This window comes from Aphanomyces astaci, assembly GCF_000520075.1.
Source record: "Aphanomyces astaci strain APO3 unplaced genomic scaffold supercont1.5, whole genome shotgun sequence".
NCBI classification, from domain to species: Eukaryota; Oomycota; class Saprolegniomycetes; order Saprolegniales; family Verrucalvaceae; genus Aphanomyces; species Aphanomyces astaci.
In genome coordinates, this window is record NW_009798268.1 from 1390913 (window position 1) to 1405383 (window position 14471).

At 48.5% G+C, this 14471-nt stretch overlaps 3 protein-coding genes across 10 annotated transcripts in view; all 3 read left to right on the plus strand.

Annotated features, from left to right (window-relative positions):
* Positions 1-304: 304 nt before the first annotated feature.
* Positions 305-2991, plus strand: H257_03216 (hypothetical protein). Its single transcript, XM_009827202.1, has one exon. It carries the CDS (start codon positions 1393-1395, stop codon positions 2038-2040), a length of 648 nt encoding a protein of 215 aa, XP_009825504.1. The 5' UTR covers positions 305-1392; the 3' UTR covers positions 2041-2991.
* Positions 2992-3244: 253 nt separating this feature from the next.
* On the plus strand, positions 3245-11136 carry H257_03217. Of its 2 annotated transcripts, XM_009827204.1 has the most exons (13): positions 3245-3968; positions 4459-4522; positions 4577-4733; positions 4831-4969; positions 5095-5397; positions 5792-6024; positions 6147-6276; positions 6603-6679; positions 6740-7021; positions 7422-7812; positions 8609-8965; positions 9370-9882; positions 10444-11136. In XM_009827204.1, the coding sequence occupies exons 1-13, from the start codon at positions 3255-3257 to the stop codon at positions 11092-11094; spliced, it is 4011 nt and encodes a 1336-aa protein (XP_009825506.1). In that variant the 5' UTR covers positions 3245-3254; the 3' UTR covers positions 11095-11136. The 2 variants fall into 2 exon arrangements, with proteins under 2 accessions (XP_009825506.1, XP_009825505.1); XM_009827203.1 differs by having other exon boundaries at positions 6603-7021.
* A 957-nt stretch (positions 11137-12093) lies between these two features.
* The window catches only part of H257_03218 (hypothetical protein), a 2659-nt gene continuing 281 nt past the window's right edge, over positions 12094-14471 (plus strand). Inside the window, exons 1-8 of one of the 7 annotated variants that reach the window (XM_009827207.1) lie at positions 12094-12290; positions 12351-12460; positions 12506-12611; positions 12668-12789; positions 12841-12989; positions 13118-13255; positions 13311-13446; positions 13547-13730. In XM_009827207.1, the coding sequence (XP_009825509.1) occupies positions 12103-12290; positions 12351-12460; positions 12506-12611; positions 12668-12789; positions 12841-12989; positions 13118-13255; positions 13311-13446; positions 13547-13656 (1059 nt within the window). In that variant the 5' untranslated portion in view covers positions 12094-12102 and the 3' untranslated portion in view covers positions 13657-13730. Of the gene's footprint in view, positions 12291-12350; positions 12461-12505; positions 12612-12667; positions 13256-13310; positions 13731-14471 lie in introns of those variants that run through there. The other 6 variants (XM_009827208.1, XM_009827205.1, XM_009827210.1 and 3 more) reach the window with 6 other exon arrangements.

The following is a 14471-nucleotide window of genomic DNA, read 5'->3' on the forward strand; positions in this document are numbered from 1 at the left end:
TTTCTAGTTGCATCATACTTGTATAAAAATAACAATGTCGTTTTCTTTCCCATCAATATATTAATAAATCCACAGCCAAGGAGAATATAAAATAAAAAAACACTCCACCAACCAAGCAGACGTCCATCATGCTATCACGGCAACGATAATGTCGATATATATATATATATATCATTCACCGATACTATTGATATTGTTTACCTTGAGAAACGTGTACAAGGCAGGCAAGAGCGCCGGCGGTGGGTTCAACAACGAGCTCAAATCCAACGGCGAGTTCTTCGAGGCAGCAGCAGGTTTAGTAGTAGTAGTAGTAGTACTAGTAGTACTATTCGCCCATGGATTGGCAACCAACCCCGCATACCATTCAAAGAAGAACGTGACAGTGTCGGCATTTGCCGCCTGGATATACGCATGCAGGCGCGGCGCGGGCGCGACCACGGCCATGCCTTGGAGAAACTCGAACGCAAACACAATATCCACGACGAGCTCTCGGGTCATGGGATGGCTTGTGTCGTACGACGCCACCAACGGTACGAGCACGCCCGTGGTCCACGTTTGTTTTTCATTCTGATCCATGAATGGAACTAGCGCGGGTACGAGGGATAGCAGCGCCGGCGTGCGGTCGCCGGCTAGCAACATGCGGCGAAGGGCGTGGCGGATCGATGGCTGGGCCGTCCACGGCTCGCCATGTTGACCATCTTCAAGAAGATCTTGGCCGCGGCGGAAGCGCTCGACGGCATGCAGCATGGCCACAAGCGCATTGGAATGGTACTGGGTATCGTTGTTGTGTGAGTTGGCATTGTGGCTAGTGTCACCTTGAACAATCCATTCGCTTGAGAGCTGGTCCACGAGGCTCACGTCAGCGTAAAACAGATCGAGCACGCTAAACCCTGTCGCATGAATTTGGTCGGTCGTGTACCCGCGATGGCGGACCAGCACAGCGTGCATCATCTCTAGCAGCAACTGACCACCACCCGATTCCACGGCTTGGTTCAGCTCTTCCGAATACGCCAATAAGGTCGTGGCGGCGACGAGTTTCTCATCCAAGTCGTTCAAATCCCCACGGGCACTTGGTGGCAGCACAGAAACCAACCCCGTGGACGTGATGAACCGGATAAAATGACGGTATCGCGTACATTTCTCATGTAGTTGGTACTTGATCAGGTGCGGCGCCAGCGACGACGTGTCCTCCCCCCCCCGTCCTCCCCAGTGGAGCCCCGTCGCAGGTTTGGCATCGACAATCTCGAGGCCGACGTCGACCACCGCCTGGGCTAGCCGGTCCCCGCCAGGGGGACAGTTGATCTTGACGGTAGATGCATTGTGGACGGCGGCGGTGACGTCGAATTGCTGGAAGTGATTCAGTACAAGCATCTTGCACTCGGCCAAACTGCGATGCTGTTGCGAATAATCGAGCCACACACGAGGGTTGATGTCGGAAGTAGGCGATACTTTGTATCGTTTGGGGTCGGGAGCGTTGTCCTCGGCGGCGGCTGGCGGCGATGGCGCGCGATGTGTCCACTCGAACGACCGGAGCTGCCGCACCGATCCCGTCGACATGTACAGCAGCGACTGATGCAGTACCCCGACGCCCGTGGACACGGACACAACCGGCATCGCATGGACATGGAGCGGCAAGTGTGGAAGCCGCGGCACGGAGATGGCAAACACGACCGACGGCGTCACCACGTACAGGCTTTGGTCGTCCACGGGCACGCTTTGGACGCCGTCGAACGAGGCCACGGCGCCGATGCGGGCGGACCGACGGTACCGCGGCGGGTCCGCCATGGACGCGGTAAACTCAAACAAGTACAGCACGACCCCGTTGTTGTCGTTGGCGCCAGTTTGAAAGCCCACAAGCACAGACACATGGCTGGGTGTGACCAACGGAATGGACAAACAGCGCGCGTACACCAAGATGCTGTTGGCTTCGTGCTGGGCAAAGTACTCCATGAAAAACCCACACAGCTGAAATGTCCACTGTGGTTCGTACGTCGCGCCTTCGTCCGTACTAGTACTATATCGCAGCGCACTGCGCGTTAACGTCGAGTCCACGTGCAGTACGAGCAGTTCCGACGACGTGGGGATGACCTGTGTGACCAGGATCGGCGACGGCGTCGAGGACGTGAGGAAGCGCGAGATGACGTGCGACCACAGGTTGGGCTGACGCGAGCGCAGCTTGGACACGCGCAACGATGATCGATCGTCGTCGTCGAGTTTGATCTCCCACAAGGTTTGCGTGGACGTGGCCGCGATGACGGGAAACGCAGCGGGCGACGCGTGGCGGACGGTCTCGGACGGGTCGTCGAAGCGCAGCCGCGTGACGACAGGAACGTCGTGGCTGCTGCTGCGACTGATATCGTCCCAGAAGCAAACGCGGCCATCTACGGTGATCACCAACGCACAAATCTGGGTCGCGTTGTGGAACGACGTGGCGGCGACGACGACGTGGTGCTTGCCGCCGTCGTGCAACGGCAGCATTTCGGGCGGATACGGCAGGGTTGTCAAGGTCGGCAAGTGCATCGCGGGACTATCCTTGCCGTCGATCGCACGGTGCACGAGATGCGAGTTCCATAGCACCAAGTGGGTCGGCCCCATGACGGCGAAGAACCCGAGCTCGTGGCCAGGCAAATGCACGCGATGAAACGTGGCATGACCTTGGCGAGCATGTTCCAAGAATGCACGGGCATCTCCGTCAGAGTCGTCTAGGTTCTGGAGGATATGGTGGGCGTGTGACGAGTCTTCCGACAACACGGTGAGGTCGATCGATGCCGACCGATGTCTGCGTGGAGACAACGGCGATGTATGCACCGACACCGTTCGTTTCTTCTCCACCAACGGAGGAGGAGGTGAAGAAGAACGAGCCTGGTGATTCGTTGATCCAGCATGGAAGTGCGTCGAGTTCTTCCGACTAGATGAGGAGACCTTCGGGCCTGGAACCGCGGACGCGCTTTGTTGCCGCCGCCCAAACATATCGTGGTGGTGGGACTTTTGAATTGCGCGGTGGAATAAAATAAAGTTTCCTACAAATTCCTAGTGAATATAAAATAAATAATTTGCAATGGAAATAAAATAAACTTTGCTACAAAGCCCTAGTTATTAAATACTTTGATCGACAATTGAAATAAAATAAAGAGCCATACAAATACCAAGTAATAAAAACATTGCCCATGCTTTAACGTTCGATTCGGTCTAGCTGAACCACGGTTTAGCTCCATGAAACGTCGTCGTTTTTAAAAAAAGGTCATGCAAACCCGATGAACATGGACGACAATCCTACGTGGGGGTCGTCAGACCTTGCATGTCACCCCCCCATAACGCCATCCGTGGAAGGAAATGGCGATGACAGACAAGAATTCCATTATGGTGGCGATGGAGAGCGCCACTTGAGTCACAACGGGTCGGCCTTTGGTGGCACGATGCCGCGCGTGCCTTCCTTCGCTCGCATCGGGACAATGTCACGCGCTCCATCGATGACTCGGGTTCCGTCCATGAACCGTGTGGGATCGTCGAGTCGACTGACGAGGGGTGTGTCTTCAAGTCAGTTGGTGGCGCTTCGTCGGCGCGCGACGACGTCGACGTTGACGGTGGTGCTGCAGATCACCAACCAAGAGTTGCAAAACTTGGACGGGTTTGCCACCATGGGTATGCATCGCACCGTGGTGTCGTCCTTTTCAAACTTGTGTGCGATCTACGTGCAGCGCAACAAGATCGATTCGCTGGACGCAATCGCGGCCTGCTCCAAGAGTCTCCTCGTTCTCAACGTCGCTTTCAACGCTCTAGAATCCCTTCCTTCCTCGGAATTTTGGGCGCACTTTACCCACCTTAGTGTGCTCGACGTCAGTCACAACCACTTGGCCAAGTGGAAACACGTCCACGGCGTCCAAGCATGCGCCAGCCTCGTGCTGTTTCGAATTCACGGCAACCCCATCTCCGCGCAGCCGTCGTGCCGCGCCGTGCTTGTCAACCAGGTAATACATATATATAAATTGTCCTTTTACCCCAAGTTTGGACTTTTGTGCTGAATCGCCAAGTCTATCAATCGATCGATGCATTGTAACTGATTCATTTGTATGTAAAAACGTGTGCCCTGTGGTATCGTATCACACTAATTGAAGTCACACACTAATTTGACGTTTATCGTAATCTGATTGGCTAAATCCTTCTGCCGATGATTCTTGCGTACATGTATCTGGTTGTGTCGATTCATTATTCTCCATGTCGCTCCAGTTTACAGTTAGAATAGACACAACACTAATTAATATATATATATATCATTACATATATAAATATCCCTATATATATATATAAATATCCTTATATATATATCCTTATATATATATCCTTATATATATATCCTTATATATATATCCTTATATATATAAATATCCTTATATATATATATATCCTTGTACACCGCGCGTAGTCTATTGTATGACGTAGCACGTGTGTGCACCCTAGATGCCGTTTCTCCTGGCGGTGGACGACCACGTGATCACCGACGAGGAAAAGATCGAAAATGCTCGTACATACGCTGTCACATATATGTTTTACGTGGTTCACGGTGGACCTGAGATAGAGTTTGGTCCGCGATTTCAAGCTAAACACGATCGCATGTTTGTGCACATGTGGAGTCCATGGCTTCACGGACCCCCCATGGTGTCCACAAACGAAGCGGTGGCGCCTGCTTTGGCTCGTACCCTCGTCTCTCTCAAGCGACTCGTCGAAAGCAACAGGTAAAAATAACTACACACATATATATGCATATATCATAGTAATATTGTAACCATGTGTGACACTGTTGGGGCATGGAATGCATCTAAAATGAACTAGCCCAGTGATTATTGCCCAGAGAGTGTGGCGGGGGTACTGCAGCCGTAAATGGAAGATGCGTCCGTTGCACATCATGCGGCACGCCGTCCACACGATCCAGCGAGTAGTTCGTGGCTCGTGGCTCCGTCGCCATCTTTGGGTATATAACCAACTTTGATAACCTATTGTGGGGTATATATAGCCAACTTTGATAACCTATTGTGTATGAGTTGGTTGGCCTGTTTGGTTGTTTTTTTCTAGTGTTTTTTACGATATATATTGTAGACGCAACTGCGTCAGGTGCTTGTGCCCTTACACAAGGAGAGGCTGCTGCTTCCAACATGGGAGATGCAGCGATACCGCGCGGCCCCGCGCATCTTGGCCGTGTGGACAGCCCGGCGTGACCATTTTCGAGCCAAGAAAGCCATGAATCACATCAAAACGTGGCTCCGATCAGTGGTCACAACATCGTCGCAGCTGCGACAGGCGATGGTTTCGTCCAGCGACCAATTGCGCATTTACTGCGACACTGAGAGCGTCCAAGCGGTTCTGGATGCCGCCGCAAAATGCATGGCCCTTGACGCCCGCGTACGTCCCCCCCCATATATATATAGTCCTTTTACCCAAAAATATGTTGATTTTGATTTTAGTGAAATATATATATATATGTTCGGACTTGTGTGCTGAAAATCTCCAAATCTATCGATCGATTCTTCTTTGTACTGAATGTTGGATGTAAAACGGTGTCCTGTGGTATATCACACTAATTTAAGTCAAACACTAATTTCACGTGGATGATGCTGGTTGTTTCCTGCAATCTGATTGGGTAAATATATATATATATCCTCGTTCCGATTCATTCATTCATTCTCCATGTCGGTCTAGTTTAGAATAAACACGAAACAATATATATCATTCAAAAATTCAATTCATTCATGCATTCATATACTGTATCATCGCAGACTCTTTTTTTGTGGCGTAGCTGATGGGAATTGACGCCAGTCACTTGGCGTCGCGGGTGGTTCCCACGGACATCGCCATCTTCCGCCCGTCGACGTTCAATGTTGTTTGCCGCGAGCATCGGCACTCGTGGCGGCGAACCATCCCGACGACCATCAAGTGCGACGGCGTGTTTCGCCGCCTCCGACGCGCGACCCACGACCGAATGCACATGCTCCATGCCGAATGTAACGTCGTCGCAGACGACGTGCGCAGGTACTACATATATTCGCCACATCGTGTATATATATATATATATATCGAATGGCAATACCCAACCACGTTTTTGCTGGTGTGTTTATGATGGCGACCAATGTGTGACACGGTTTGACGGGTAGACTACTGTCCACAACTACGGATGTATCACCTGCCGCTTCCCCCCTCGCCCGACGCCATCTAACGTACCAAGTCGCGGAATCCCAAGAGCGTCATGCATGGCTAAGTACAAATCGATCGAAATACCAACAGGTCTGTGTATTCCAATATGACCGTCGTTACTATTGGCTAATCCAATTTTGAGTGGATTTGATTGGCTCTAAACGACAAATATATTCAACTAATCAAAACTCCATAGCGTGATTACTGATTCGACAGACCACGCGTTTTTTTTATAAGTTTATAGCGCGAATGTACTATATACATATATATATATATATTCCGTTTCCATGCGTATATATGTATCGTCGTCGTGTCTCCCCTTTGGTTATATATATATTATATATATATATATATATATTCGTCGTGTCTTCCCTTTGGTTGGATCGTGTGGTGTCTATCATTTCACGACTTTATAGAAAGTCAAACAAAGCCACCACCGTCGAACGCCGTGTCTGTTTGAACGGCCCGTGGCCATCCAACCCAGAGGCAACTCGTACATTCGCCCCATTCATTCCTTCTCGCCTTGTGATATAATATTTTCACTATGGAGTAGCCACGTCGTGCAAGTAGTACCCAAGGCCATAACGACGACGCCTACCCACCAAATGCTCATGCTCTTCGTGCCTACCAGCGTCGCCATGCATCGGCGCATGCTGCTCCTACTCAAGCGCACCACGCATCACGCCCATGCACTTCGCATCTACTCGCCTCTCGCCATCGCCCACCTCTGCGCCGCCACCACGCTGCAAGCCACGTGGCGGTCCTACCAAGTTCGACGAAACTGCCAATTCATCAAGTTATTTCTCCAACGACGGGCGATTTTGTGTCTGCAGCGGTAGTACCCCCCTTCTTTGTTTGCTTGTATATCGAGCATGCTGGCCATGTCTACGATTTTAGGGTCCTGATATATATATATATATATATATATATGGTTATTCAGGTGCCGTGATTGGCCCTTTCTATGATTAGGGTATATATATGGTTATTCAGCTGCCGTGTATGGCCCTTTCTATGATTAGGGTCACGATATTTATATGTATGATTTCAGTTATATATATATGTATAGTGTCGACTGTCCATTTGAAGTGGATTGTTCTTAAAACTGCACGGAGAGAATATATATATATATATATTCACCCTGTATAAAGACATATATAGTCATCAGCTGCTCACTCATGTGGACGTTGGACTGAACTCCACGTACGAATATCATCTGAATATTTGTATGTGGGCAGGTGGTGGCGATGCCTGTCGACATTGGCGTGGCGCGCCGACATGTACGAAGCATGCGTACGTGTCGTGGCAGCCATTGACTCGAGCGTCGTGTACATGGAGGAGAGGGTGTTCATGACGCTCAAGCATCCATCTCTGGTCCAGCGCGCGCTGGATGCGATGCCTCGGCTTCCTAGCCACGGCTGGAAGTTTAAGTTTTCAAATCGTGAGCTCACGGTACCCATCACCCTTGACGAGAGCCTGTCGAGGCTGCCCGAGGACGAAAAGCAGACGTACCTCAACACGTTTTACGTGGAAAATGGCCTCGAACGCGTGGGGTTTCCCGTGTGGATGCCGTCGACGCCACCTCATGAGATTGTCGGCCGAGAGGAGAAGCAAGTGTCCAAGCAACAGGTGGTGTATTCGTATATATATATAAATATATATATTGTCGATTTGATACAAATTTGGGGAGGGGTGGGTGCAATCGAATCGTCGCGCCGACGGAACCGATCTACAATCGATCTGATTGGTTGAATTTCATTTAGAAATGGGTTTTGATTGGCTAATAATTTTGAGCTCATCTGAGGCAGCCAATCAAATCGATTTAAATTCCAACGAGAAACCACACCACAACACAATGAAATTTCACTCGAACGCACAATATATTATCACGATGTTTTGGTCTTGAGTAGGAGCAATGATATATATGGTCGTTATTACTTGTACTTGAAATTTGGGGGACTTTTGTGCTGACTTAACCATGATGTACCTATCGATTTCGATTGATTGTGGTACTCACCACAGTACGTGTATACATACCATATTGTGTATTTCACCTACAGTATATTTGGACGACTTGGTAGTGATTATTTCGCCAAATACAGTAGTAACTTTGCATTCGAATCGATGTGATCTCATTTAAGCTTGTACAAACTGTACTACTACTATAGAACGATGAGTATATATCTGGTTTTGCCCAATGCAGACGGGTCAAACGTTTCGATTGGCAGAAACTCAGCAGAACGTGATTTGATTGGCTTAGGCATTATTCCCTTGGGACATACATGTCAACGTGTTTGGTTGTTTCTACAGACTGGCATGGCAATCTCACCTACTATAGATATATATTCAGCCCCATCGTTCAGTATATATATATATATTATCCTTGTGACTGATGGCTTTGAGAACGTCGTGGTGTGTTTTTTAGGTGGGGCTGATAATCACACAGCATTGCATCGAATCGGTGGTCACGGATGCGGTGGAGCCGCCGACTGCCCTGGACGACACGGAGCGGTGCAGTGCCATCGACTTTGGCGCGTTCACGGCGTGCCGCAACATTCTGCAGGACAATGAGACACTGGTCAAGTGGTCTTTGAACGACGTGGGCGACATGAACTGGTATTCCGCGTTTGGAATCACCCTGGTCAAGCTCGAGTTCGACTCTGTCGCAGAAGCCCGGCACCGCGCGGCCATGCTCCTTGTCAAAACATTCGACGCGCGACACAAAACGTATGCCCGCTTGTATACCGTTGGCATGCTGCGGTACCTCTGGCTGAATAAACCTGTAAGGAACTAGATATATATATATACGGCTTGTGTGTGGTGCCAACTTTGGTGCCCAATGAGTCGTAGTGTTCTTCTTTTTTAAATGTGTATTTGAATCGGTGGGGATATATATATATTATTTTTAAATTATTATTGGCCTATTATTAACTACAGCACATGCCCATCATATACTAGTATATATATTATATATATATGATGGGCATGTGTTGTGCTTCTATGATGGCGGCGGTATGTTGTTTTACTATTGAATGCCTTGACACAATTCATACACATGTACACACTTGTGTGTGTGTGTTTGTGTGGGCCAGATGTACGTCGACTGAGAGTGTATATACTTGACCTCGGCACATCGATTTCTCTGATATACATATATATATATATATATATTTCACGACTGTGTAGGCGACAAGTCGACACGGGTATGTGTTTAGCCGCGACTGGATTCGGTTGGGCCTGGACATGCCTTCAAGATGGGGATGTCATCACGATGCATACAGCCACCAAGGAGGCGGCTGCGACAGCGCGCACATGCGCCACCGGCCGTCCACGGTGCCCGGGGCGACCGAAGCGTTCTCTGCGAGCGAGGTCACGGCGTCACAGAGCCATCGAAGCCACCTGCTGTCGTCGCACATGGAACGCGAGAATGACGTGGCAGCAGCAGGCAGCCCCACCGCCGCCATGCTCGTGCACCACGTGACAGTGGCAAAGGATTTAGACCCGTCGTACCAACTGCATGTACTCAAGCAGCAGCAAGCCGACACCGTGCGCCTCGAGTCGGAAGCGCTGGAAATCACTCGGCACCACGACAAGTCCGTCGCGCTCAAAGCCAAGCAAAGGCACGTCGCTACCCAGCATTTCCGTCCCCGTCCCCCCCCCAATGCGACGTCGACTTGTCCAACTCATTCTTCTTGGACGGTGGGTGCTATGTATGTATATCTTTTTCATAGCTTGATATATTGTGAAATATACTTGAAGCTATTGCTCAATGTTTAAATTTTCTTAAACTTGTTAATAATATTTTTTCTTTTTTATTATTATTCCAAATATAGAATAAATTTTCTTTTTTTATGATCGAAATTTAATTTTCATTTAAAAAAAATAGTTCTCTTTTAAAATTAAAATTTAATAAATAAAAATATTTTAATTAAGTATATTTTAAAATAATTTTATTTATTTTTTAATTTGTTTAAAAAATTAATTTTTTAAAATAAATTTGAATCATGTCATTTTCGGAGGAACGAGCTACTTATATACTACTAGTAGTATATATAGTATATAGTAGCAGCAGGTAGTTGTTATAGGGATCGAAGGCTGGACTGGGAGTGGACTTGGTCAAGTCGTCCAATCGTACGGAGGAATACAAATAGTATACTGTATCGCATGATGATGTGACTAAAGTTTATGGTGCAAAACGATATATGGGAATGAATGTAAACATCGAACGGTGTCACACAACACACTTTTATGTGTGTACAGTCTACGGCGGCGAGTCGAAAATCGAAATTTCAAGACAAACAGCTTGCGGTGGACAGTGCGATCCGGGCCGACGAAGCGGGGGAGGCGCGCGCCGCGGCCATCCTGTATCGCATGCGACTGACCCAACGCGCCAACCAAGCCACGGCCGTGGAGCGCCAGATGGTCGCGCGGGAGAGCTCAGCGGCGATCGCAGCGCACAAGATCCAAATCGATGCCCAGCTACAGCGCGCAGCGTACGAACAGGCGCAGCTGCTGCTCGTGAAACAGCAGCGCAAGGCGGTGGAAGTGGCTTTGGCAAGGCGGAAGAAGGCGCAGCGCCAGTTTGCGCGCCATTTCGGCCAACAGACTGTCGGGCTCATGCGATGCCACGCGAGGGACCGCGCGCAGGACCGTGCCGTGGCCGCGTTGGACCTGCCGGTGGAGCATGTCCAGTTTGCCAAGGTCGCAGAGAAGAAAGTGGACGAGTCCATTCGAGCTAAACGCACCGAGCGACTCGTGGCCAACCAGCGACACCGTGTCATGCAGTCGATGGAGATTCAAGCGGCGCTCGAGTTTCAAGAGACCCAAGAACGACACCGGCTAGACGATATCCAAGCCCGCGTGGCGCAAGAACGCAAGCTCAAGCAACTGCTACAAACCGAAGATTTCTAGCGAGATAGGATGATAATGTATTTTTATTAACGTACATGGCCAGTTTATAGTTTAAGATGCACTCAAATTGACCAATGGAATAGCTTGATTTTTGGAATAGCCAATCGAATCACTAAAAAAGAAAAAATCGCCAAAAACGAAGCAAAACCCGCATACATATTTTAAGCTAAAACCGTGCACCATAAACTGTCCCTCCTATTTTGCCTTGACATGAGTGGAAATTGAAGTAAATGAACGTAAGCTGAAGTCCATTTAAGCCGATTAAATACTCAGAAGAATGTTCGGCTTCATGCAACAGCACTTTTCAGAATTGAAATCCCGTTCCTAAGAGACGAGTAAGCTTCATTCTACGACTAATAGGTCTGCACCATAAGTTGGCCATCTATGTTAGTATTAACTTGGAACTGCCTTCGTTGAACGACGGGGCCATAGTAGACTGCCCCCTACGGAAGTTGTAGCTACAGATACCAAATGAGCTGCTATAATGTGTAGCTATAGCCTAAATGAGCCATCATTTGTAGCTGTAGCCAACTAGCTATTGTCAAATCGATTCGAATCAGCAGAATGTCTTTCGATTAAAGAACCGCCTGAACCAATCAAATCACGTCAAGTCGAATTTCTGCTAATCCAAACATTTGACCCCTCTGCATTGGGCAAAACCATATATATGTTAGTGGTGAAATGAATCTCAAGTCCAAATTTGGGTGAAATGCACAATGCCTGTAGCTTCCAAGTGAACTATAATATAGCCAGCTAGCTACCTTCCAACAGCGCCAGAGTGTGAAACTGTGATATTAATGCCCATGTCTACAGTAGCGTTGCCAAGGACGTTAGTCTATCCTGTTAAAAGCAATGGTCCCGGATAACTATTATCCGTACTGGAGAGATTACTTGTTTGATTGAACGGACAATTTTAAAGTGATACAAACAATTGATACAAATATTCTCCTAAATGACATTTCAAAACATTTGAAGGTCGTTGATTGAGAGTGTATCAATCAGAACGCAATGAGAGTCCCTCGCAACGTTGTGAACATGATCAGCGACACGGTGACGCAGCCGTGCGCCCGCATGCGTCAGGCCATGGCGACGGCGGTCGTAGGCGACGATGTACATGGCACGGATCCAACGGTGCGCGAGCTGCAGCGCACGGCCGCGGACCTGCTCGGCAAACCCGCGGCGTTGTTTGTGCCTTCGTACGGCCCCATATCAGTCCTTCCTCTGCTTGGTCGTCCTCAAAATTCCTTCCGATGTAGAGGCACCATGGGTAATCTCATTGCGGTCGGCGTGCACTGCAACCGCGGGGACGAGGTCATTCTCGGCAACAAGTCGCACGTGTTCAAGTACGAAGGCGGCGGCGTGAGCGGTAACGACTCCACGTCGACTCCAAGCTAACTCCAGATCCTTGTAGCGTTCTTGGGCGCGAGCATGCACACGGTTCCCAACCAGCCCAACGGTGAATTACGACTGGACGACGTCGAAGCCGCCATCCGAGACGACGATCCCCATTACCCAAAGTCCTCGGTCTTTGAGAATGCTGCGTCTACTACTTCACCGATTTTGATCTTTCTAGGACTAAACTGGTGATTGTTGAGAATACTCACAACACATGCGGCGGGCGAGTGGTGTCGACGGATGCCGTCGCGGCCATCGGCGCTCTCTGCGTCCGCCGAGGGCTCCATCTACACATCGACGGTCACCATTGTCATAATGTATACACTTGCATCAGATTTTGTATCATTTTAGGCGCGCGGTTAGCCAATGCCAGCGTGTACTTGGACCAATCCATGGCCGAGATGGTGGCGCCAGTCGACTCGGTGTCGCTCTGTCTGAGCAAGGGACTCGGCGCTCCCGCCGGGTCTATCATTGCTGGTTCTGAAGACTTTATCTATCACGTACAGTACACCAACCACACTATGTTGGGATGACAAAGATTCGATTCACGCTGCATATATAATTAGTTCGTCGGATTTTCTTTTTTTTTTTTGTCCAAATATACTGCATGTACCATTGGTTTCGCTAGGCAACGCGTTTGCGAAAGGCTCTGGGCGGTGGTATGCGACAGAGTGGCGTCCTTGCAGCCGCGGGGCTCGTTGCATTGGGCAATATTGATCGACTTGCTATCGACCATAGCAATGCGCTGCGCTTGGCCCTTGGCTTGGTTCGTAAAGTAGACAAAACAATTACGATATTTATACGAAAATCGACGGTTTTAGGCTAAAATTCCAGGCATCCACGTAAATGTGGATGTGGTGGAGACGAATTTGGTGTATTTTTCACTGGATGCGGCGGCCATGTCGATGGTGGACTTCCTTGCGCACCTCGAAGACGACCATGGCGTGTGGCTTGGTGGTAAACTATGTTGAGAAATATATTATGATTTGGAAAGTTTAAATAATATTAGTGTGGAAACCATAGTATTAACACATGGAATGCTTCGTGGGCGTACTAGGGGGATATGGCAAAAGCGGGAATCAAATTCGAGCGGCGCTGCACCTGGATGTCAACCAAGATGACGTTGAGTACACGCTCAAAGCTATCAATGCAGTGCTGTCTTACTAACCAAGCGATCATTGTTTTGCAGACAGCAACATGACTAACTAGTACTACCTCTGTCCCGGTTTTATTGCTCCAAACGGCATTTTTGAGAAACGAACACAATGTTTTCTGAGAAGTATAGAGTATGCGGTATGTTTCAAAAGATCAGAACTCGGCGAATTCAATTGAAATCAAATTGAGTTCAAATACATCCAATCAAATACAGTACGAGAGAGCAATCAGAAGACTCCATACTGTGGCTCATATAATTGAAATAACCACGCTCAATAGAAACAAAGTACGGATAAAAGGAACGACATCCGTACATACAAGCCTCAAATAACGTTAGTATTTTCACCGTAACTTCGCCAATATTACTCCAATTTTGATTGGCGCTATCGCTTGGCCAATTTCAGGCCAAGGTCGCTTGCCCTTGTCGATTGAAGCAGATGCTGGCGTTGTCAACGCCAGTATGGAATTGCTAAGTGAGTGTGACTTGTCTACAGTCATCTTAGAATTGGCGAGCGAAGTGGCGAAGAACTTGGAAATGAGCGATGTCTGCACGGAGCTTGAGCGTCTGGATATCGTGGAAGATTCCGATGATGAAGAACTTGACATACCAGTGGTACCAGTACCATGGGTACTTGGATTAAACATTTGAAATAAATGTACTTGATTTTTGTATGCGAAATACAGTGTTTTTTCTTCAATCCACTGTTGCACGTTTGGAGCAGCAATTAAAATGGAACTTCAAGAATCTCGTTTGGAGCAATAAAACCGGGACAGAGGTAGTAACAAACAGTACTAGTGTAGTACTTGTAATTAGATATTGTCAAATC

What these genes read in the sequence shown, in the direction of transcription:
- H257_03216 (XM_009827202.1), top strand. Translation starts at nt 1,393, where the DNA reads ATGCTGTTGCGAATAATCGAGCCACACACGAGGGTTGATGTCGGAAGT.
- H257_03217 (XM_009827203.1), top strand. Translation starts at nt 3,255, where the DNA reads ATGAACATGGACGACAATCCTACGTGGGGGTCGTCAGACCTTGCATGT. An exon ending in GGAAAAGATCGAAAATGCTC is followed by an intron (nt 4,523 to 4,576) that starts GTACATACGCTG and finishes GACCTGAGATAG; the next exon opens with AGTTTGGTCCGCGATTTCAA. An exon ending in GCATGGCCCTTGACGCCCGC is followed by an intron (nt 5,398 to 5,791) that starts GTACGTCCCCCC and finishes TTTGTGGCGTAG; the next exon opens with CTGATGGGAATTGACGCCAG.